We start from the raw sequence: 21692 nt of genomic DNA on the forward strand, positions 1-21692 counted from the left end.
ACAAACTATTCATAATATTTTAAACATTTTATTTATTTATTATGCTAATTCATAATAAATTCAAAGTTTTGTCATCGTGAGCTTAGCTCAGTTGATATAGACAATGCATAAATGTATGCAAGGTCCCGGGTTCGAACCCCTGACACCACAAAAAAAATAATAAATTTAAAGTTTTGTACAATATTTTGTCAAACAACTTTTAACTTAAAAATAACTTTATAACTAAAAAAAAATAAACAAACCAAACAACTTTAGCTTAGCTTTTTTCTTAAAGGACTTTATTTTAACTTTGTTTTAAAGTAGTTTTTAGACCGAAAAAAAGTCTGGTCAAACGGTACCTTAGAATAGACTCTGAGACTATATATACTTTACAACGTCAACCAATTAAAATCAATGTTTTTAATACATCATCACAAATGAATTAAAATGGAAAAAAAAATAAAAAAAATTGTACTACCTTGTGTTTTGTTGTTGACTTTTGCTTTATTTGATATAAAGAAAAGAAAAAGAGAGGAAGAATGGCGGGATTAGCGGAGAGAGGGTAATGAAATTGCGCAAGTAAGAGACAAACAAAAAGATAGGAAGTGTGGCTTGTTGAGTTGCAAAGAGAAATGGAGGCAGAGCATGAGAACAGTGGAGGAGGAGGAGGACTTTATGTGAAAGTTATTATGACCGATGAACAAATGGAACTTTTAAGACAACAAATATCTGTCTACACCACCATTTCTGACCAACTTGTTGAGATGCATAAATCCATTACCACTCAACATGACCTCGCTGGTAAACTACTACTATTTTCTTTCTTTCTTTGCAATCTCTCTCTGTTTTTTTTTTAGTAAGTTTAGTTAGAATTGCATGTTGTAGTTTGTTATAGATTAGATAGTTGCAAGTTGGTTACGATTAATTGCAAGTTTGTTAATATTAGTAAATTTAGTTAAAATTGATTGATATGTATAGAAAACTTATTGCAGCTTATATCATATGTCTATGAATTAGTTATCTATGTTATTATAATATAAAGAGAATACATTATTTTAGTTTGACTCACGTTTTCTCTTTCACTTACACCCTTATGCAAATTTGCCTATATGAATGTTATATTAGTGTGTTATTAAAAAAATAAGAATTTATATTATATTTGTTATATAGTTGATGTCATTGAAAAAGATAATAATAGTTTGCGTGCAAAATTTCTAATCAAAATTTCATTTTTGTTAAGAGGAAAAAACAAGATTTTATAAAAATTATTGTTCGTAATTTATATGCATTAGCGCAATAAAAAGAGCAGTAACACAAGTTAAACTATTTTCATATAATTTATAAGTTGTTTCATCAGCTCTCCTAGAGAGCTTATGGAAATAAGAAGAAAACAACTTATGATTTTCAAATAAGTTGTTTCATTAGTACTTCAAAAAAGTGTCACAAGTGTTTATGTGAGTTGATAAGTTCAAATGAGTTTATCCAAACATGTCCAAAATATATCCTGCACTCACTAGAACCAATTTTTGTCCTCTCGATTCCAAAAAATCAATTTTTCTGTTCGACGAGTTCTACAATGTTTCTGAGCAGTAGATTTGCATTGTTTGTATTGAATACCGAAAAATCATCGTACATTATTGTTAGTTGCTTTACTTAATTATCTTACCAATTAAACCTTTAGTGTTTTTTTTTATAGATTTGCATTATTTGTCTTGAATACTGAAAGATTATAATACATTATTGTTTATCTCACCTTAAAAAAATAGAGAAAATTAAACCTTGAGTGTTTTTTTTTATAGGCGAATATTAGTGGTTATGTTCATTTTCATTGTTCAAACCTAGTACCTTCAGTGTCCCTTGGCTCATCAACCGAGGTACTTATTTAGGACTAGACCTTGATTGATTTAGCGCTTGTCAATGTTATTGAATGTTCAGGACTGAGACTTGGTAATTTGTACTGTGATCCACTGATGATGGCTTGCTCTGGACACAAGATAACTTCGAGGCAGCGTTGGACTCCAATGCCTATCCAGCTTCAAATACTCGAGCGTATTTTCGATGAAGGCAATGGCACTCCCACCAAACAGAAGATCAAAGACATAACCATTGAACTAGGGCAACACGGTCAAATATCCGAGACTAATGTTTATAATTGGTTCCAGAACAGAAGAGCACGTTCAAAGCGCAAGCAATCATCAGTTCCTGCAGGAAATCATGCAGAGCCAGAGGCAGACACAGAAGTTGAGTCTCCAAAAGAGAACAAAACATGTGAAGAAAGCGATCAAGTTCAGTTCTTTGAGAGTTTATCACCTCATCGGGTCAAGGATATGTACCTTCAGAGTCCTGACATAGGTATTAATCTTAACTTCTATGAATACTCACTAACTAGGTAATTCCCTTTTGTATTAAACTAGTTTTTGAGAACATGTACATTGCACATGAAGAAATCTGTGTAAGGAATCCATGTTCGATACGATTGACAATTCTCTGTGTTCAGTTAGGGGAAGTTAATAAATGATATAATTATCTTAAGTGCTCATGTCTCATTATGTTCGATATGATTCAAGTTCAATCTATCATTATGTTTCTTCCATTTGTTGTTTACAATTGAATGATTGGCTCATGTGGGCTTATATATGTGTACAATTAGCTATAAAACCTGGTTAAATAAACAGCCATACTTCGTTTTAGGCATTAAATTTATATGACATTAAGTTGTTTGTTTATGCAGGATTTGAGCACTTGTTGGGAAAAATTGAAGTTGCAGGCTGCTATAATTCTTACTTTCTTTGATAATTGACTGGTTGATGACAGAATTCTAGGAGTGATCTATTAGGAGTATCCATCCAAAAATGTTGATGAACCACTAATGAAGTGGCATATATATATATATATATATTGTTGTCTTAATGAGATGCTTTACAAATCTTACTTTTGATCAGCTATCACTGTGATTTGATCAGACTTCAATGTTATAATACTATCTTATCAGGCTTGTCATCCATGTTACCATAGAATGTAATATCTTATCAGGCTTCAATCTTCATCAAAATGTTGTGGCTTTGTCTCATTTGTTTATGTTTAGACTAAGTATACATTTGGTATGGGTATGGCGTTGCGTTTAGCAAAATTGCGGCAAAATGTGAAAGCTGTGCATATGGAAGGCAAGAAATCAAGGTATCGTATGAGGTAACCAGAAAAATTATTTTCTGGTTATAAAGTTTGATTATATGACTTCACTACCACCATAGAGTATCCAGAAAAATCCTACAAATTTTGGCTTCAATCATTGTGAATGACGACATACAACCCCAACCATTTTGCTAATACATACCAATCATGATATCATTATTGTTAGGCAAGTGTATAACATGGTAGGATCACTTCATTGTACTCTATTTCAGAAAAACAGAACCACCCTATTGAAAATTCAAACAACTAAGCCTATACAAAATGTAAGTTGAAGAATGGTATTGAAAGCAATAACAAATTGTAGCTATGAATGACTTGTTTGTGATGTGACTAACTACAGATCCATTAACTTTTTTCTTTCATTTCAAACTAGTAGTAATAATTTTATCTTGTATTCATGTATTTTTAATAATTTATATAATACTTTTTCCTTGATAGCTTATTTTAATTGTATGTAAAAATTTATAGTGTTAATTTGAAGGGCTGATGATGTATCTGTTGAGTCGAGGATTGTAAGCATGTGTTGAAATCCAAGCATTTAATCAACCATAGTTCTTCGTCCTCCTCTTCTGCAGATTTTGAAATTTCAATAGGGAGTTTGGAGGAAGATTTCGAAGATGCAAACGGGAACAAAGAAGCAAGGATGACTAGTGACAGAGTCTGTTTGTCTTAGTTGAGCAACTTCAGACTAATCAACATAGTTTCAACCTCCGTAAATTAATAGGGTATAAATACCACAAAACATGTATTAAATTAATATCTATTAGAGATAAATACCACAAAAATATTCCTGCAAAAGTAGAGAATGTTTATCGTAACTTACAAAGTGCAACGTCATAGATAACAAAATAAATTATAAAATTGACCAACTTTTTGAGTTAAGTCCCATGAACATTTGGTATTGGAGATTAAAAATATCTTTTCTACTTCTGATATATCTGCAATTGATAATATATGATAAGTCGATAACTAAAGGGGAAGTTTAAATAAATAAATAAAAAAAAAGAAAAGAAGGGATTCTTGCAAATAAAACTTATCAGGAGGTCCATTTTTTTTAAAACCGTATAACCAAGTACGTGTACAAATGAGAGCTTGCACAATTTCGATGAGTAAGCAATTCCTATACTTGTGCAAGATACTACGACCAAAAACCACCGTTGTGATTGGAATGCTTAAAATGGAAATCAAACACTATTTAACTTCCAGTATTGAAGAATATCTACATCATCATCATCATCTATAAGACACTCTTCATCAAAGTATATTTTAAGTTCAGACTTACAATCATTTGAAATCTTTTGTATCTTTTCTTCACGGTATTCCTATTGAGACGTGCGGAAACTATTCAAATTAGGCATCAAGCAAACTAGCCAAACGGTGGGAAATGTTTCTTACTAGCTAATCAAACTTAATGAGCAATTCAGTACCTAATAGATTAATTATAAGTATACAAGGCGGTGCTGTAAATTAATGAATAAGTCTCGTGCTTCTCAACTGATCTTCTAGCTAGTGATATCTTGATTTAATTTCTAATTATAGCAACCGAAACATATAACTCAAACTGATCAATAAGCACTATATCATTAATCTTTTTGAAAACTATTATAGCATTAATCTTATAACAAGAGTTTGAGAAGATACATACTAATTGCAATTTGCAAGCAAAAGAAGAAAAAAGTTATCAATGAGACATATCGTATAACACCAGTGGGGAATAAGTCAATCAAATAAAGTTATATTTCTTATGTATATATAAGACAAATCATGATACTAATTTATACACAATGTGATAAAATATGATAATGAACAGTTAGCAATTGGCTAATGGACACTTTCTCTATCATTGAGTTATCAATTCCAACCAATACTTGAAATTCTAGGCAAATCTGGATTGCTTCTGTATTGCTGACATGTTTTTCTGATACCACATTTCCAGCATCATCGCCTTAATTGCCCTTTTCTTTCACATTATGTCTCCATCATTTGATGCCGTTACAATGTTAGTTTAAGTAACTTGATTCTACAGAATTATAAAGGTATGAAATGTTAATAAAAAAAAAAAACAATTATTCTTTATATGATTATTTGTGTATATTTTATTGATAATTTACTACTATTTGTATTCTCCTTAAACAAGTTGTTGGATTCAAGCAAATCGAAAAATCATGTAACATGAGTAGGCTCACATCAAATTTTTGGTTGTTGGAAGTGGAAGGCTCTTAAGGATGTTACTTTTTTACCAAAGCTAAAAGGTAATATATGAGCTGATCAAAAAGTTGTGCTGAAAAGAGTACAACAATGTAACTGAAATACCAGCTAACTAAGAGCAATTTCAAAATGTGTGTCGATTTGTAGCACATTGTGGGCTGAAAATAGTTCAGCAAAGTAACTGTCACAAATTACTTATAGTTTCCTTTCTCTATACTTAATTATTATTCTCACAAAGAACAATTGATCAGATACTTAATTTCTGAGGCCTGCTCCTGGTTAGAAATGGACTCAAGCTAGCATACCTTTTACCATCTTTACTCTTATGTCTCAACATAATTAAATCAGTTTACTATTTTTGCTAATTCTAATCATCAATTTAAAAATAAATACCAAACGAAATCCATTACATAATAATTTTACTTTCTAAAACATAGGAAAAATAACATTTAAATCTAAAGTTGATAATTTTACTTGAGTACTATTATAAGGTTTAAATAAGTTTCCGAGTCGAATTCACATCACACCTCCTAATGTGTTGAGCTGATCTTGCCAACCATTGAAAAGAGGCCACATTGATCGACTCTTCCACTGGTAGATTCAGATCCGGAAGAGCTATTGGACCATTATTGTTGATATTTTGGCCCCATGCAGTAGAAGAGAATCCCACATAAAATGACGTTGTTTGATGAACAACACCCTTGCCTTTATGCATTTGGGAAGACCCATAATTCCGATTCTGATGATGACTCTGAAACTTTTGTTGTTGTTTCTTATTCATTGCATTTTCAGCCTTACTCTGACGTAGCTGCAAATAAATGACAATTTTTATTAGGAAATTGTTTGTTAGATATTTCAAAGGTTTGTACTCCTTGAGAGTGATAGAAATAAGAGAAAGTGATTGAGGTGTCCAAATATCATTGTTGTTTTCATAAACCAATAGACAAAAACAAAGTTCTTTCTCCTAATACAAAGGAAAATTATAATGAGAAGAAAAGGAGATTAATTAGTGATACCTACCTCTTGCTTCTTTGCATTCAACCACAAATTGTCATACTGCATCCTTTCAAAGTCTTGCTTCACCTTTCCTATATCCTGTTTGGTTTTACAAAGATTAATTAAAATTGTTTGGAAAAATAATATCAAGAAGAATATGAGATAAAAAGAAAGAAAGAAAGAAAAAAAAAAAAAAAAAAAGCAGCAAAACCAAATTCAAGCGGCGAAAAAAATACATGAAAAAAGTCAAAAATAAAGAAGCAAACCAAAATTAAGCTTACTTGAATGATTGCATTTTTGTTATTTGTCAACTCATGTATAGTATTAAGAGTTGATTCTCCTTGCTTTTGAAAAAAAAAAAAAAAACCCTAAAAATCAAATAAGACATACCTAAAAAGAGAAAATTAAATGGTAAACTTGATAAAGAAACGTGATGAGTAAGAAAGGTAAACAAGAATACCAATTTCACCGAAGGTTTTCGTTTTGAAAGTTTTGGTGTTTCAAAATTCGAAATCTCAGCTTTAACTGCGACAGCATTAATATCATGACTTTTGGGAGCATATTTCCCTTTCGAACTTTTTACAGCAGCCGGAGATAAAGGAGGGGTTTCTGGAGCCTCAACTTTGACAGCAGCGGCCCCTTTAACAGCACGGCCACCACAGCCCTTTCCCAAAGCAGGAGTGCTCGAAACAGACAAAGCGGCTGTGCTGGCATAAACAACGCGAAGGGAATGCTTTTTTGGAGGAGGTTTCTCAGCGGTACCATTAACATTACGACATGGGCGCTTTTTTGGAGAAGTTTGTGATGTTAATGGTGTTTCTTTTTTCTTTTGACACAAGAAACAAACCCTAAAGATCAGAAATCACACATAACAGAAAACTGCTTAAGAAAATTGAGCAACAAAGGAAAATATTTTCATACTTTTTTGAGAGAAGGTTTCTTGTTTGAACTTCGTTTGAGTTTAGCGTCTGATTCAGTTGCAGAACTGCAAGCCTCAACTTTGACAACCGTGTCGGAACCAGCATTAACAGCACGGTAGTTTTGAGTTGCTGGAGAAGGAGAAGCTGTTCTTTTTCTCTTGCAACCCCAACTGAATGGTATACTACTTAACAAACCGACATGACAGTGAAAATCAAGAATGATTTCAGCGACTTCCATCTCGCTCTTTGACCACTCTAAAGAAGAAGAAGTTTCTGTTTTCATTGTGCTTTATCTCTCTGTCTTTTCATCTTTCTGTTTAATGAATGAGTGAATCAATGGAGTGTTGTTAATATATGAAAAAGTTTAAGCTATGAATTTGTTGAAAGTGTGTGTGACTCAGAGAGTGTGAATGTGAATATTTATAGACGATAGAGAAAAACAAAATTTGTGTGTCTGTCGCTCCTTCAAATCAACTGAAGGAATTTCTAAATCAACATTGTTGTCTCTTGAGGTAGGGTTTATTTATAAGGACATTGCATAATATATGCAGAACGGGAGTTTGAACCCCGAACACTCTATTTATACACTTTAAAAAAATGTATTTCTAACCTCTATATTACGACAAAAAAAATACCTCTTGACAAAAAAAAAAAACCAAGCAATATATACCATGAAAAATAACCAAACAATTGGACCGAAGTAATTAATGAGTCTCCAAAGATGAATTGTTCGGAAGAATCTAAATTTGATTTTTAACTGTAACAAATTTTCGTAAAGAAATAGTTTTTGTTTTTTTACGAATGGTTAATATATATATATATATATATATATATATATATATATATATATATATGTATATTATTCTAAAAATATAAATATAGCACAATACTCGTACCAAAAAATAATGTAGAATAATACCAAACTTTTGTTTTAAACATGCTTTTCATCGTGTTTTAGATGCAATAATGCTGAATTGGTCAGGTATTTTAATTGTTCTTTCAAACTAACTTCTAAATAATTTGGATAGCATGTTTAGGCTGTATGGAAAACTCTAAATGATCATGTCTAAGGTAGGAAGGATATAATTTCCTTTGTTCTTATTGAGCATATTTAACTTTTCGTGCAATGGTGGTTAAAATTATCATAGGGTTTCTTTTCGACTTCAGTAGTCACTGGTGCACCAATCTATTGAGTTGTTAGTCACTCAAATATTTGGGTATCTTGAAGTTTATAAAGCTCATGGGTTCATGATATTTGGTTGTTTTTTAGATTTTCACAAGATTTTTATCGTGATATTGTTTTGACCTTTTTGCGAATATCTTGTGTCTGTTTAACTATTTTCTTTGGCCTTTTTAGAAAGAAAAAAAAAAAAAATCATATTATTTAGAAAAATGATCATGATTAAAGGTGTTTGCGGTGCAGTTTGATTCGATTTTGAGGTTAAAAGTCATCCGAACCGTAAGATAAAAAAGTATGCGGTTTGGTTTGGTTCGGTTGACTTTTAAAATAAAATCCGAACCAAACCAAACCAAAACAATGATGTTTGAATTGGATCTGCTGTTGTGATTTTTTTTAGACAATACTCCCTCTGTCCTGAATTAGCTGAGCCATTTTTTCATTTCACACATATTAAGACAAATGTATAAATGAAGGAGAGAGAAAAATAGTTTTAAATGTTTTTGTTAAGTATTGGTGCATTCTCCACTATCATAAATGCAAAGTGAAATATATTGAATTGGAAGTTGTGAAAGTAGTATTGATTAGAGTTATAAAAGGAAAAAAGTAATTAATTTATATTGAAAAGTGAAATGACTAAGTTATTTTGGGACACTTTTTTTTTAAAATGACTTAGTTATCGTGGGACGGAGGGAGTAATTTTTTTGTTTTCAACATTAAAATCAAATTAAAAAGTTAAACCATAACATATTTTTAATAATGTTTTAAATTTCATCAAATATTACAAAATTTTATTTTCATCCAACAATGTTCTCAACTACGTATACCAAATTAAAACTTGGACAAAAAGTAATCCAACCCAGTAAGAAATACAAAAGACTAAATTTTTTATCATTCTCTAAGAGTTCAAGTAGCACATAAATACATTTTTAAAAGAAAAAGCAAATAAGAAACTTAACCAGAGAAAAAATATGTCATATTATTAAAGTTTCCATTGAGTTTCTATGAATATTATTCTAGGTACATGTATTTAATTAGCGTTTTTCTTATATTGCGGTTTGGTTTGGTTAGTAAAATCAAAACCACAAACCGAATCAAACCCTGTTGAATAAAAAAATGATATGAATATATCCGAATCAAATGTGGTTTCCATTTAGATTGATTCGATTTACGGTTTTTTTATTGGATTGGTTCGATTTTGAACACCTTTTCACAAAATTGATTATGATTAGTATAGCATTTTTCTTACAAAATTATATGTAAAATTGTATTATTGCTATATTTTACTTGATTACTTTTTAGGGGTATAAACGGGGATTTATTATTCTTTTACTTACTTTATGATATAGGTAGATGCATGAAATAAAATGATGATGAGGATGAAGTTGGTCCGTTGAGGCACAGCCTGTGTGTTTACTGTCGTTGGAATATCATCAGAAAAAAAAAAAGGCACATCTCGCCGGAAAATTCCAAAACCATAAATCACTATTTCAAATCCCTTAAATTCAACAATTTTCATTTATAAATTTCGTTTCCCTCTCTTCTTCTTCCACAATCCAAATCCCTAACCGCTTCGACTTGGTTCCGTTGCACGCGATCTAGGTGCAAAAATGGCAGCACCACCGAACATGGATCAGTTCGAAGCGTTTTTCAGAAGAGCAGATTTAGATGGAGATGGTAGAATCAGTGGTCCTGAGGCTGTCAATTTCTTTCAAGGATCCAACTTGCCTCAAAACGTTCTTGCTCAGGTACCTTTCTTTCTCTTCCATAATTTCAAATAAAATCAACTTTACTATAATTGATGTGATTATTTTGAGTTTTAGGTGTAGGATTTTCATAATGGATTATTGTGATTATGTGCTTGTTTGCTTAGAAACTATGATTTAGGTTTTCTTGTTGTTGATTAGGGATTTTAACTCGATCTAGTGTAATGCTTATTGATCTTGGTATGGATTACAGGTATGGATGCATGCTGATCAGGCCAAAACTGGTTTCCTTGGGAGGAATGATTTTTATAATGCTTTGAAATTAGTAACTGTTGCACAGAGTAAGCGAGATTTAACTCCGGATATTGTGAAGGCAGCGTTATTCGGTCCTGCTGCTTCTAAAATCCCTGCACCGCAGATAAACCTTGCTGCTATACCTCCACAGCGTCCGAATCCAGTGGCTTCCTCGTCGGTTGGGCAGATTGGTGTGACTTCTGGACCAACATCGAGTCAAGGTTATGCTTATAGAGGACAGGGGTTAGCAGGTTCTGTTGGGAACCAGCAATATCTTCCTTCTCAGCAGGGTGCTAACATGAGACCGCCTCAATCACAGGGGTTCGCAGGTTCTGTTGCGAACCAGCAATATCTACCTTCGCAGCAGAATGTTAACATGAGACCACCTCAATCACAGGGGTTATCAGGTCCTATTTCAAACCAGCAATTTCTACCTTTGCAGCAGAATATTAACACGAGACCGCCTCAATCACAGGGGTTAGCAGGTCCTGTTGGGAACCAGCAGTTTCTACCTTCGCAGCAGAGTCCTACTATGAGACCACCTCAATCACAGGGATTTTCAGGTTTTGTTGCAAATCCACAATATCTTCCTTCCCAGCAGAATCCAAACATGAGACCAACTCAATCCATGCCAACTGTCAGTGCTCCTGGTCCACAACAATTCATGCCTGCTGGTAACACTCCTCGTCCACCTCAGTTGATGCCCTCCGGTACAGCCCCTCGTCCGCAACAGGGTTTTGCAGGTCCCAATCTCTCAAATGCTAACATCTCAAATGATTGGAATGGTGGAAGGACTGGTATGGCTCCAGCTCAGCCTGCAGGAATCACTCAATCACCTGCCTTATCAACACCAACATCGCCGTCTCTGGTCTCGCCGGTCTCCCAGCCAACACCTGTTACCACTAAAGCATTGACTGTGTCTGGAAATGGGTACCCTTCCCGTCCAGTTTTGGGCGACGATTTTTTCTCTACTGCTGCATCCACACCAAAACAAGACCCTACTCGACAGAATTATTCTGTTAGCAGTGCACCTGCCTCATCATCCATTGTTCCAGTTTCCAGTAGTGCCAACCCTGCAAGTAGGCAAAGTTCACTTGATTCATTGCAGAGTGCATTCTCAATGCCACTTACAAATAGCCAGATTCCGCGGACACAGTCTTTACCAAACACAAACCAGCAAATTTCACCACCAGCTTCTTCTCCGCTTACCACATCTGGGAGATCGGTTGGACTTGGAAATACTAGTTCCGACAATTCACAGCCTCCGTGGCCAAAAATGAAACCTTTTGATGTGCAGAAGTATAGGAAGGTTTTTATGGAAGTTGACACCGACAGGGATGGGAAAATCACTGGGGAGGAGGCACGCACTCTTTTTATAAGTTGGAGATTACCAATAGGTAAATTTTTTGCATTCCAACTAACCACTGTTTGATGCAGTCTTTAAGCATTTTGGTATGCTGATGTGATAACTAGTCCATGAAGCATAGAAAATAACTACTAATAAAATCAATAATCAGCTGAAGTTTATCGGTTTTAGCTTCGTAAACTCGTTATTTTTCTACTCTTATTCTTTTGTTGACATCCAAAAACTGGCTACTGTAACCTGATTCTGAAAATGTTATTGTTTCTGGCAAAATTAATACAAATTTTTTGAATGTAAATTTTTGTAGTCAGATCCTTTTTTATTTTAAAAATTTACAAGCTCTCGTTTATTTGGAAAGAAGCATATTAGATTCACGTGATTGTCAATAAATAGAAGTAAAATGGAGCATGTGCATGTTCGGCAAGACATACTTGAGTGAAAATTGAAGATCATATACCACAACAAGTCAAATGGTTTAGGTGTATGTTCTGTATATTAATGAAGGGACATGTAAGAAAAGAGAAGATGGAGAATGGACAAAGGCTCGCCTCGAATGATTTAGCCATGTGAGGAGAAGATCAATAGAAGCCCTAGAGAGAAGACTTGATGACATACATGATATCCTGATAAATAGATATAGAGGAAAACGTGTAAACAAAGAGAAGGTCAAGAATGATTCTATTATAGAAAAAGTATGACTAGCACCTATCAAGGAAAAGTGGACAAAATTTTGCCCGAGATGATTTAGTCATGTGAGGAGAAGAAAATAGGAGACCTAGAAAGAAGAACTGATAAGATTGAGGATAGCCCAACAAATAGAGATAGAGGAAGACCAAGTAACACTTGAAGCATGCATAAAAAAAGACCTATACTTAAAACTTGGATTTTTATAAAACAAAGTGGTGATGTTTGATCTATGTAGTTCACTCCACTTATTGTTTTTGTTGTTATAGCTATCATTTGATGATTTTCGTTTATTAGCTCCTTTATACAGGAAAGTCAAGTTTTCACTATCACCTAAATAGAATATGGACAAAACTTAGGTGCATTTCCTGAGGCATTGTTTGTGAGTTTGGAGGGGAAGGGAGGGGAGGGTTTTGGAGTAAAGGAAGGAACAGTAGAAAAAATAGAGAACATTGGGAAGGGAGGGCTTTCTGGGGTTCATTTTTCTCCATGATACAAAACTCCCCTCACTTGGGGGAACTCAAATTGTATTAGAGGAGGGTTTACATGAATTCTTCAAATTTAATCGATGTTGTTATAATATTGTTAAAATAAAAAATATATTATTCATAATCATTAATTTATCATTCTTTAAAAAAACATTCTTTCAAATTTTTTGAAAGATTTCTCCATGTTCCCCTATATTTCCCACCCCCCAAAGCTCTCCCTTCCCCTCCCCTTCAATCTCCCAAACAAAGCCTTGGTGCATTTCCTTAGGTGCTTTTCATGTGGTTCTTCACATAAAATTGAACTTCTGTGCTAATAACAAACTTTAAGAAAATTGTGGATTTGAGAAATCATTGGTAGTTATTAGTATTTTATGTGAAGAACCACACGAAAAACACCTAAGGAAATGCACCTAAGTTTTGTCCATATATAAATTACTCCCACATAATCAACAAGTACTTCATTGAGAGATTCTTTATTCTTTTTTTGACCAGGGAGAGATTCTTTATTTGGATAGAAGAACAATTTTACTAAAGGAATAAATACAAAGGAAGGAGGATAAGTAATCCTCCCTAAACAAACCTACTGAAAAAACCAGGAACCTCTAGAAACACAGAAAACACTGCTAACATGAGCTACAGCATTAATGTGAAAGAGCTCTAAATCCCATGTGTCTTTTGTTTTGTTTTCTTTCTTTTGGATTCTAGAGGAAGCTGTTATTTGAAAGATGGAGGAGTAAGCACCAATGAGAGGACATAAACACAATGCTATATTATTTTAAGGGTAAAGAGACCTCCTTAAATATATGAGCGTTCCTTACCAACCATAGTGGAGAATTGTAGCAACCTCACATTGCTTAAAAACCAGGTCTCCTTTTTCCGGCCAAAATCTTTAAAGATTACATTAAGAAACATCATGAACTTGAAAGGAGAAAGCTGTTATTATCAAAGATCTCCAAAGGTTCTTCCATTATAAGTTAGTCACCTTCGGATGCAAAATTAAGTAGGATTCTGTTTATGAACTAGTCCTGGAGATGATAACACTGATATATGGAGAAAGAGCTGGGTGCAGCCTATAAATCTGCAACTTCTACTGCCACACAGTTTATGGTGTTCCACAATTTCAATGTCGAACATCATGTTGGCTGCAATTGTGTCATTGCTGATGCCTAATGAAGCTTCTATTGCCAGGCAGTTAGGCTAGCATAAATTAAAACTGCTTAGTGAAATGTGCTACACTGAATAGAAAGCATCAGTAGACATGTTTCTTTGCTGTTTTTATTTATTTATTTGCTTTTAAGACTCTATTTCTTCTAGTTCTGTCTAACTGTGTACTCCACTATTTTGGAAATTTTCGTGGATAGGTCTTGGGATGGCCTTTTATAATTTCTTGATAGTGCATTCTGAATAAGGTCTTTGTGCACTTTCTGCAGATGTCTTAAAGAAGGTGTGGGACTTATCTGATCAAGATAATGATAGCATGCTTTCATTGAGGGAGTTTTGCTATGCTGTTTATTTGATGGAGCGGTATAGGGAAGGTCGTCCTCCTCCACAGTCTCTTCCAAGTAGTGTTATATTTGACGAAACATTGATGTCTATGACTGGGCATCCGAATATTGCTTATGGAAATGCAGCATGGAATGTAGGCCCAGGTATATTCACAAATTTATACTATCTCTTTTTTTCTCTCTTGTTGGATATTTCTTCACTAATTTTTTACTCCTCCCTGTCACAAGGTTTTCAGCAGCAACCAGGGAGGCCAGGTGCTCCGCCAGTGGCGCCAGCAGCTGGTCTGAGGCCACCAGTGCAAGGAACGCCTGCTCAGGTTGACAGCACTGTGCCGCCCGATCAGAAAAAGTTTGGAACATCTGCGTTGGACGATTCCTTTTTGAACGACACAGATAATAGTGAGCAAAATATTGAGACTGCAGGGAAAAAGGTATATGCTTTGCCTTGTAGTTTTTGTTCATATGTAACTCAATTTTGAACGACATAATTTTTGTCCAACATGAGAATCAAGTAAGCTTAGCAGAGATGAGGATGTTGCGTTTGATGAGTGGTAAAACTAGACGCGATAGGATTATGAATGACACCATTAGAGAGAGTGTTGGGGTAGCACCTATAGTAGAAAAGATGGTAGAAAATAGGCTTAGGTGGTTTGGGCATGTAGAGAAAAGACCTGTAGATGATGCAGTACGTAGAGTAGATCAGATGGAGGTTAGTCAGATCGAAAGAGGTAGAGGAAGACCTAGAAAAACTATTAAGAGAAACTATAAGGAAAGATTTAGAGGTCAATGAGTTGGACCCAAATATGGTTTATGATAGAACATTATGGCATAATTTGATCCATGTAGGCGACCCCACTTAGTGGGATAAGGCTTGGTTGTTGTTGTTATTGTAACTCAATTTGGTATAGTAAATGTTCCATTTCAATGATAATTTTTTTCCGTTTTTACTTTGATACTTGTTTTTTTCGTTTTCATGTCAAGGAGGATTTGTTGTAACCAAATATCAACTTGTCTATTGCCTTTCTTGGCACGGACTCCAATTACTGTAGGTTAGATAGATAGTAAATAACCAATTCAATTGAGAGACTAACCGCACTTTCCAAGACACTTGATATTGGTAAGAAGATAAATCAAGCTGCAATACACGTGCTAATCTGTGAAAAGCTCTGTTATAAAACAAGCTACTTTTCCATTGAGACCTAAAGAAAAATGGTTCTCTTTGATGTTGTAGGCTGAAGAAACACAGAATATGATATTGGATTCAAAAGAGAAGATTGAGTTGTACCGCAACAAAATGCAGGAATTGGTGAGTAATTCATATATTCTTTCCTATTTCATTTTGATCTTGTACTGATGTTGCATGCTTAGAATTTAAAAATAAATTTATTATGACCTTTGACCTGTTGCTGCTATATGGAAGAATTACCACATGTTCGCTTTGGCTTAATTTTTACACAGTAAATGTTATGAGCTAAATACCTCTCGAGTATCCGATTATAAACATAGAATAAGCCAACACAAATATTTTAGTGTACCAGAACTGTGTAATTTGGCATGAAGAACTGGTTCACTATGTGACAAATACTGTGGAATGGGTCAATACTGCTATTAGTTGCATTTTATATATGTTTTGTTACAGAGGACCACATTTTTGTTGTCTCGTGACTGTCTATGAATTCAATTTACCTTGTTCAGATGATAACTGACATAGATGGATTCATAAATCATCCTACAGTGACTTGATGGTAGGGTTATGGTTCTAGTTAGGCTTTAGTTTAATCCCTGGGAATTGACTTCTGCTTAGGAAGACTTGATATTTTGCAGAAGGGAAATTCTTTCCCTCAAGAAATTAACTGGAATCGTGCAATCAGTGAAAAGATTGAGGATTTAAGTTGGTAATGTTAAGGAGTTTGTGGGGTAAAACCATGTAAGATTTATAATCTTTTTATATCCTTTTTAAACGAGAAAGATAAGTGTTTATATATAATGAATCTGAATAAAGGAAAATGGATCTTATCTGCTTTAACATTTGGCCAGTGATAATTTATGTTAGGTTGTGCACTCACTCTCTTTTCTGCCCCTCCCTTATGGTTTTCGTATTTCAGGTCCTGTATAAAAGCAGATGTGATAACCGCTTAAATGAGATTACAGAAAGGGCATCTGCAGATAAGCGTGAGGTATTCTTATTTTTCTGAATATGTTTTGTAAGTTTAAGATGTTAAGAGAATTCACTCGTGTTTGGTGGTGTGCTACAGGCAGAATCATTGAGCAAGAAATATGAAGAGAAATACAAACAAGTTTCAGAAATAGCATCTAAATTGACTGTAGAAGAAGCTAAATTTCGTGATATACAGGTAGTTGGACATACTGTATTATATGTTGATAGACATGCTTTTTGTTAGAGTTGAAAATATTTTGCATCCTGATATCCTCATATTTGCATCGTTACTAGTGTTGTTGTCAAGGACCAACTTTTCAAAAAGCTTTAGCTTTTAGGTCAAAAATCATTAATAATTTTATAACTAAAACACTCCTCGATGCTACATCCCTTGAGTCCTGAAGCATACACAACGTACAGACACAGCTTACTTTTTGGTGAAGTTTGACTTATTTTAGAATGGGGATGGCAAGAATCAAACTTGTGTGGCTGAACCACCTTAAGTCACGAGTCTGTATATCTTCTTAAAATCTTTGTTTGTGCTACCTATTACAACAACTTGCTTGTTCGAACATAAAAAATGGTGATAAAGTTCTTTTGAATGCTTTTCCTAACAAAATGAAAATACACTTTAATATGCTTTATATTCTAATGAAACAGTAGGTTAAGAGGAAATATGCACGGCAGCAAATTATCTGATATATTGCACTTAATCTCCTTTTGGAACTTTTGGCAAACCTAATGTCACATCAATTATATAATTGATATAATCTTTCTGGTTGTAGCTACTGTGGCCCAATGTTTCCCAATACTAGACTTCACTACTACATTTTTCTTCTTGCTTTACCATGAAACTACTAGGTTTCACTTTCACCCCTACAAAGACATGATACATTCTGACTAATAAACATAAGTATGTGTTTAGAGCTGCATAGCCCGACGATTGTTGCAGAACCTTTCTCTTGAATCTTCTTTAAATACTTAATTGTTCAAGTTAGAGTGCTCTAGTGGATGTTAGTTAGTGAAGAAATGGAGTGCCTTACAATTGGCAAAGCAATGTCCCGCCTGTCAGACCACTAATCTTTTGTATCTATTTCTGTGGGTGACCTTTTTCTCTGGAACCTTCTTCAAGTACATAATTATGCTAGTTAAGAGCTTTCAAGTGAGTAGTGGATAGTGAAGACATACAGTGACCTACATTTGGCAAAAAGCAGTGACATATTTTCTCTAAGACCAGAAAATATATTTTATTGAATGCCTCATGACTTTGCTATCATGTATCAAGTATATTATTTAGATACCCAAATCCTTAGTGTGATATCTGGTTTGGATGAAGTCTATTAGAGCATGTCACTGGCTGTTTTGAATTGATTCTGGTGTTGGTAACTAGTCATTTATTCCTCTCCGCTTTTCATTCTTTCTTTAAACCAATGAATTCATATCGTTATAGTTAGGAAGATATATGTCTCTATCTTGAAACATTTCAGTGCATCTTTTAACCATTATTTGACATATTTAGGAAAGGAAGGTGGAGTTGCAGCAAGCCATTGTCAAAATGGAACAAGGAGGCAGTGCAGATGGTATTCTTCAGGTGAACTTATTTTCTTGAATTAATACTAGGATTTCTGTGCGAACCTGCCTATTACTCTGTTACTGATTTTCAGTTAATTCCATAGGTTCGTGCTGATCGCATACAATCAGATCTTGAGCAGTTATTTAGGGCTTTTGATGAACGGTGCAAGAAACATGGAATGGATGTGAAGTCGGTTGCAATGGTTCCGCTTCCTGAAGGTAATTTTAATCTGATGTTTCCTTGATACAACATCTTTCTCTACACTTACTTCTGTTCTTTGTTGGTCCTTAAAGAATCGCCTTACAAGTTTGTATTTATTTTGACTTAATTTCTCTTGCTATATGCGATTCTTGATTTTTATTCCCTTGTGGTATCCTCTTACACAGTTACACTCTTTAAGGATCATTCATTGAAACAAAGGAATTACCTACCAAGTGATGATGAAATGCTTATATTTGTCATAGAATACTGTTGGGAAAAACCCTAGTGGTCTAGTTTCACATTGAAAAGAAATAAAGCCTGAAAAGAGTTTATGAAGAATGACACTCCTCACATTAAAAGTTAATTTTGTAAGGATGAATTAGGCCCAACATAAAAACCTAAGATGATATCAGAGCCTCACGATTCAGGCCACTCACCATACTATCCACATACCTAGCCCAATAATGTTAGGCATGAGGGGTGTATTGGGGAAAAACCCCAAGTCCCACATTGAAAATAGATAAAGTCTGAAAAGATTTTATGAAGAGCGGCACTCCTTACCTTAAAAGTCAATTTTGTATAGATGAGTTAGATCTAAATGTAAGAGATACTTTTTAACACTCATCATTAAATTACTTCTTTAATATAATATGCATGCCTTTCTCGTGGAAGGTTGATAAGGCCAATCTAAATGGCTAATTCATAGATAGGTCAACTTATTACTGCAGCAAACTTCTACAAGTGAACGCACTTTCCTGTATTAGTGTATTTCCAATTTTAATCTGGTTGTGTATTAACCTAATGAATTACAAGGTTGGCAACCCGGTAATCCAGAGGGGGCAGCTGTTTGGGATGAAGATTGGGATAAATTTGAAGATGAAGGTATGCCATATGCACTTTTCTGAATGCCATAATTTGCTTGATTGATATAACTTGTTTTATTAATTGCTTTTTTTACTTCCAGGATTTGCCAATGATCTCACTTTTGATACGAAAAATGCATCTTCAGAGCCAAAACCTTCATTCATTCCCGGAGAACAAAATTCTTTTGATGATAATTCTGTTCATGGTTCACCTGTGAATGCAAATGGTAGGCAAGAAATTTTTACTAATGGTGATTATACAGCCGAGGAGGAATCTTATGTACAAAGTGAAGATGACTTGGCACGAAGCCCCCGTGATAGCCCATTTGGAAGGAATGCAGTGGAGAGTCCTTCTAAGGATTTTTCAACCGCTCACTTTGATAAAGCTTCCGAAGCAGATGCAGAAACACATAGGTAATCTGTTCTCTGTTTTTCTGGTCATGATGGTGTTGGTTTATGTCTCGTCATCCTTTTTTTTCCTTTTTTCCTTCTGTTTCTGCAATCCGTGGCTTTGAATGTGGTGCATTTAGTAATTGTGATGTTGTTAATCTATGGTAACAGAAGTTTTGATGAATCAACCTGGGGTGCCTTTGACAATAATGATGATGTGGACTCGGTGTGGGGTTTTAACACCAAGGTAAGACATGTTATGCTCAGCTTTTACTTTTGTTGTTTTTCTCTTAATCTTGTTATCAACCTAGTTTGTTCTAGTTATTGAGGAAGAAGTTTTATGGAAATTAGTTTTAGATTTTTTTACACTGGAATTGATGTAAGACACAATGGGGAACTGTTTCTTTTCCATATTATTTTTGCAATGGGTTTCTTAGCGCAACTACTGAAGAGAGTGTGTGCTAATTTCAAAGATCAAGTTAGTTTAATTTCTTGGCACATAAGCCTGCCACATGATTATGCTTTTGTGAAAAAATAATTGAAGTAAAGCTACTAAATTCTTTATGTTTGGTTCTGTAGGACTCTGACTTGGATAAGCAGGGAGATTTCTTTAAATCGGGTGATTTTGGTTTAAATCCAGTTAGAACAGGATCTACTGTTACAGATGGTGCATTCCATACAAAAAGCCCTTTTGCTTTTGATGATTCAGTGCCTGGAACTCCATTTTCCAAGTTTGGAAACTCTCCAAGGTACAGTGAGGCAGGGGATCACTTCTTTGAAACGTCAAGGTTCGATTCCTCCTTCAGCATGCATGAAAGTGGAAATTCTCCGCAAGCAGAGAGATTTACGAGATTTGATTCCATTAGTAGCAGCAGAGATTTTGGCAACAATCAAGAGAAATTTTCAAGGTTTGATTCCATTAGTAGCAGCAAGGATTTTGGCTACAGTCACGAAAAGTTTTCAAGGTTTGATTCCATAAGCAGCAGCAAAGATTTCGGTTACAATCCTCCTGATACGCTGACAAGGTTTGATTCCATGAGTAGCAGCAAAGATTTTGGCTTCGGTGGTCAAGGACATGCAAGGTTTGATTCAATTAGTAGCAGCAAGGACTTGGGCTACAGTGCTCCATTCTCTTTTGATGACTCTGATCCATTCGGTTCCTCTGGCCCATTTAAGGTCACTTCAGATAATCAATCTCCAAAGAAAGGCTCTGATAAGTGGAGTGCGTTCTAGCCTGCAATCCAAGTTTTCCTGGTTTTTTTCTTTGTTGTTTCCTTTTCCTTGATTGTTCATGATTAGCCTATTTTTTGTGTATAGCTAGAAAAAAAAAAATGTTAGACGGTAATATTGTATGGCGTATGTATTATTTTTCAAGAGAGCTTTCCCTATATTTTTTGGGAAGGGATGAGTGTGTGTGTGTGGGGGGGGATAAGAGATAGGATTAAATGACATGGTGTGAATGTAATACTAAGTTGATTGACAAACACATGCACAGGTTTTGTTTTTTTGTTTTTTTTTTCCTTTTTATTTCATTACATGCATTCATGAAGGTATTCTTGGTTGCCAGCTTGCCGGAGCATGAAATCTTCATTCACTGAAAATTGATAAATTGAACTATAATGGCAGGGACGGAATTTTCAGAGCTTTTAGTGTATATCTCAATAAAGAAAAAAAATGAGAAAACACATGATCGTTTAAATTATGGATGTGCTATTTTCATGAAAAATAAATAAATGCTCAAGTGTTGCCAAGTAGTTTGGCTGGAAGAACTATGCTATGCCATTCTGTGTATCCCACCCGTTTTTGCCAAAACCTGAGCGTGAGAATGCTATTGAAGATATTGAACCACAAGAAAAAATAAAACAAAACACCAAAAGTAATAAACTGAAAGAGAAATGATATTTGTACAACCATTTTTTTACAACTTTTAATAACTTTCTCTCTCATATTCACATTATCTTTTTATTATTCTCTCTCTATTGTTTTTGACCAATC

The 21692-nt window shown here is 34.4% G+C and overlaps 3 protein-coding genes across 3 annotated transcripts; 2 read left to right on the forward strand and 1 right to left on the reverse strand.

The window, feature by feature from the left end:
* Positions 1–491: 491 nt before the first annotated feature.
* On the forward strand, positions 492–3049 carry LOC25490322 (WUSCHEL-related homeobox 8). Its single transcript, XM_013606844.3, has 3 exons — positions 492–780; positions 1915–2331; positions 2711–3049. The coding sequence occupies exons 1-3, from the start codon at positions 612–614 to the stop codon at positions 2770–2772; spliced, it is 648 nt and encodes a 215-aa protein (XP_013462298.1). The 5' UTR covers positions 492–611; the 3' UTR covers positions 2773–3049.
* Positions 3050–5868: 2819 nt separating this feature from the next.
* LOC25490323 (uncharacterized) lies at positions 5869–6523 on the reverse strand. Its single transcript, XM_024778299.2, has 2 exons — positions 6400–6523; positions 5869–6187 (listed from the first exon to the last, which is right to left on the reverse strand). The coding sequence occupies exons 1-2, from the start codon at positions 6439–6441 to the stop codon at positions 5873–5875; spliced, it is 357 nt and encodes a 118-aa protein (XP_024634067.1). The 5' UTR covers positions 6442–6523; the 3' UTR covers positions 5869–5872.
* A 3293-nt stretch (positions 6524–9816) lies between these two features.
* On the forward strand, positions 9817–21208 carry LOC25490324 (epidermal growth factor receptor substrate 15). Its single transcript, XM_013606846.3, has 13 exons — positions 9817–10220; positions 10432–11869; positions 14438–14656; positions 14741–14943; positions 15744–15818; positions 16618–16689; positions 16768–16866; positions 18190–18261; positions 18347–18461; positions 19258–19326; positions 19409–19721; positions 19869–19944; positions 20277–21208. The coding sequence occupies exons 1-13, from the start codon at positions 10083–10085 to the stop codon at positions 20928–20930; spliced, it is 3543 nt and encodes a 1180-aa protein (XP_013462300.1). The 5' UTR covers positions 9817–10082; the 3' UTR covers positions 20931–21208.
* The last annotated feature ends 484 nt before the right edge of the window (positions 21209–21692 follow it).

Source organism: Medicago truncatula, chromosome 3, assembly GCF_003473485.1.
Source record: "Medicago truncatula cultivar Jemalong A17 chromosome 3, MtrunA17r5.0-ANR, whole genome shotgun sequence".
Taxonomy (NCBI): domain Eukaryota; kingdom Viridiplantae; phylum Streptophyta; class Magnoliopsida; order Fabales; family Fabaceae; genus Medicago; species Medicago truncatula.

What these genes read in the sequence shown, in the direction of transcription:
- LOC25490324 (XM_013606846.3), top strand. Translation starts at nt 10,083, where the DNA reads ATGGCAGCACCACCGAACATGGATCAGTTCGAAGCGTTTTTCAGAAGA. An exon ending in AAGTTGGAGATTACCAATAG is followed by an intron (nt 11,870 to 14,437) that starts GTAAATTTTTTG and finishes CACTTTCTGCAG; the next exon opens with ATGTCTTAAAGAAGGTGTGG. An exon ending in TTGAGACTGCAGGGAAAAAG is followed by an intron (nt 14,944 to 15,743) that starts GTATATGCTTTG and finishes TTGATGTTGTAG; the next exon opens with GCTGAAGAAACACAGAATAT.
- LOC25490323 (XM_024778299.2), bottom strand. Translation starts at nt 6,441, where the DNA reads ATGCAGTATGACAATTTGTGGTTGAATGCAAAGAAGCAAGAG. An exon ending in TGAATGCAAAGAAGCAAGAG is followed by an intron (nt 6,188 to 6,399) that starts GTAGGTATCACT and finishes ATTTATTTGCAG; the next exon opens with CTACGTCAGAGTAAGGCTGA.
- LOC25490322 (XM_013606844.3), top strand. Translation starts at nt 612, where the DNA reads ATGGAGGCAGAGCATGAGAACAGTGGAGGAGGAGGAGGACTTTATGTG. An exon ending in CACTCAACATGACCTCGCTG is followed by an intron (nt 781 to 1,914) that starts GTAAACTACTAC and finishes TTGAATGTTCAG; the next exon opens with GACTGAGACTTGGTAATTTG. An exon ending in CCTTCAGAGTCCTGACATAG is followed by an intron (nt 2,332 to 2,710) that starts GTATTAATCTTA and finishes TTGTTTATGCAG; the next exon opens with GATTTGAGCACTTGTTGGGA.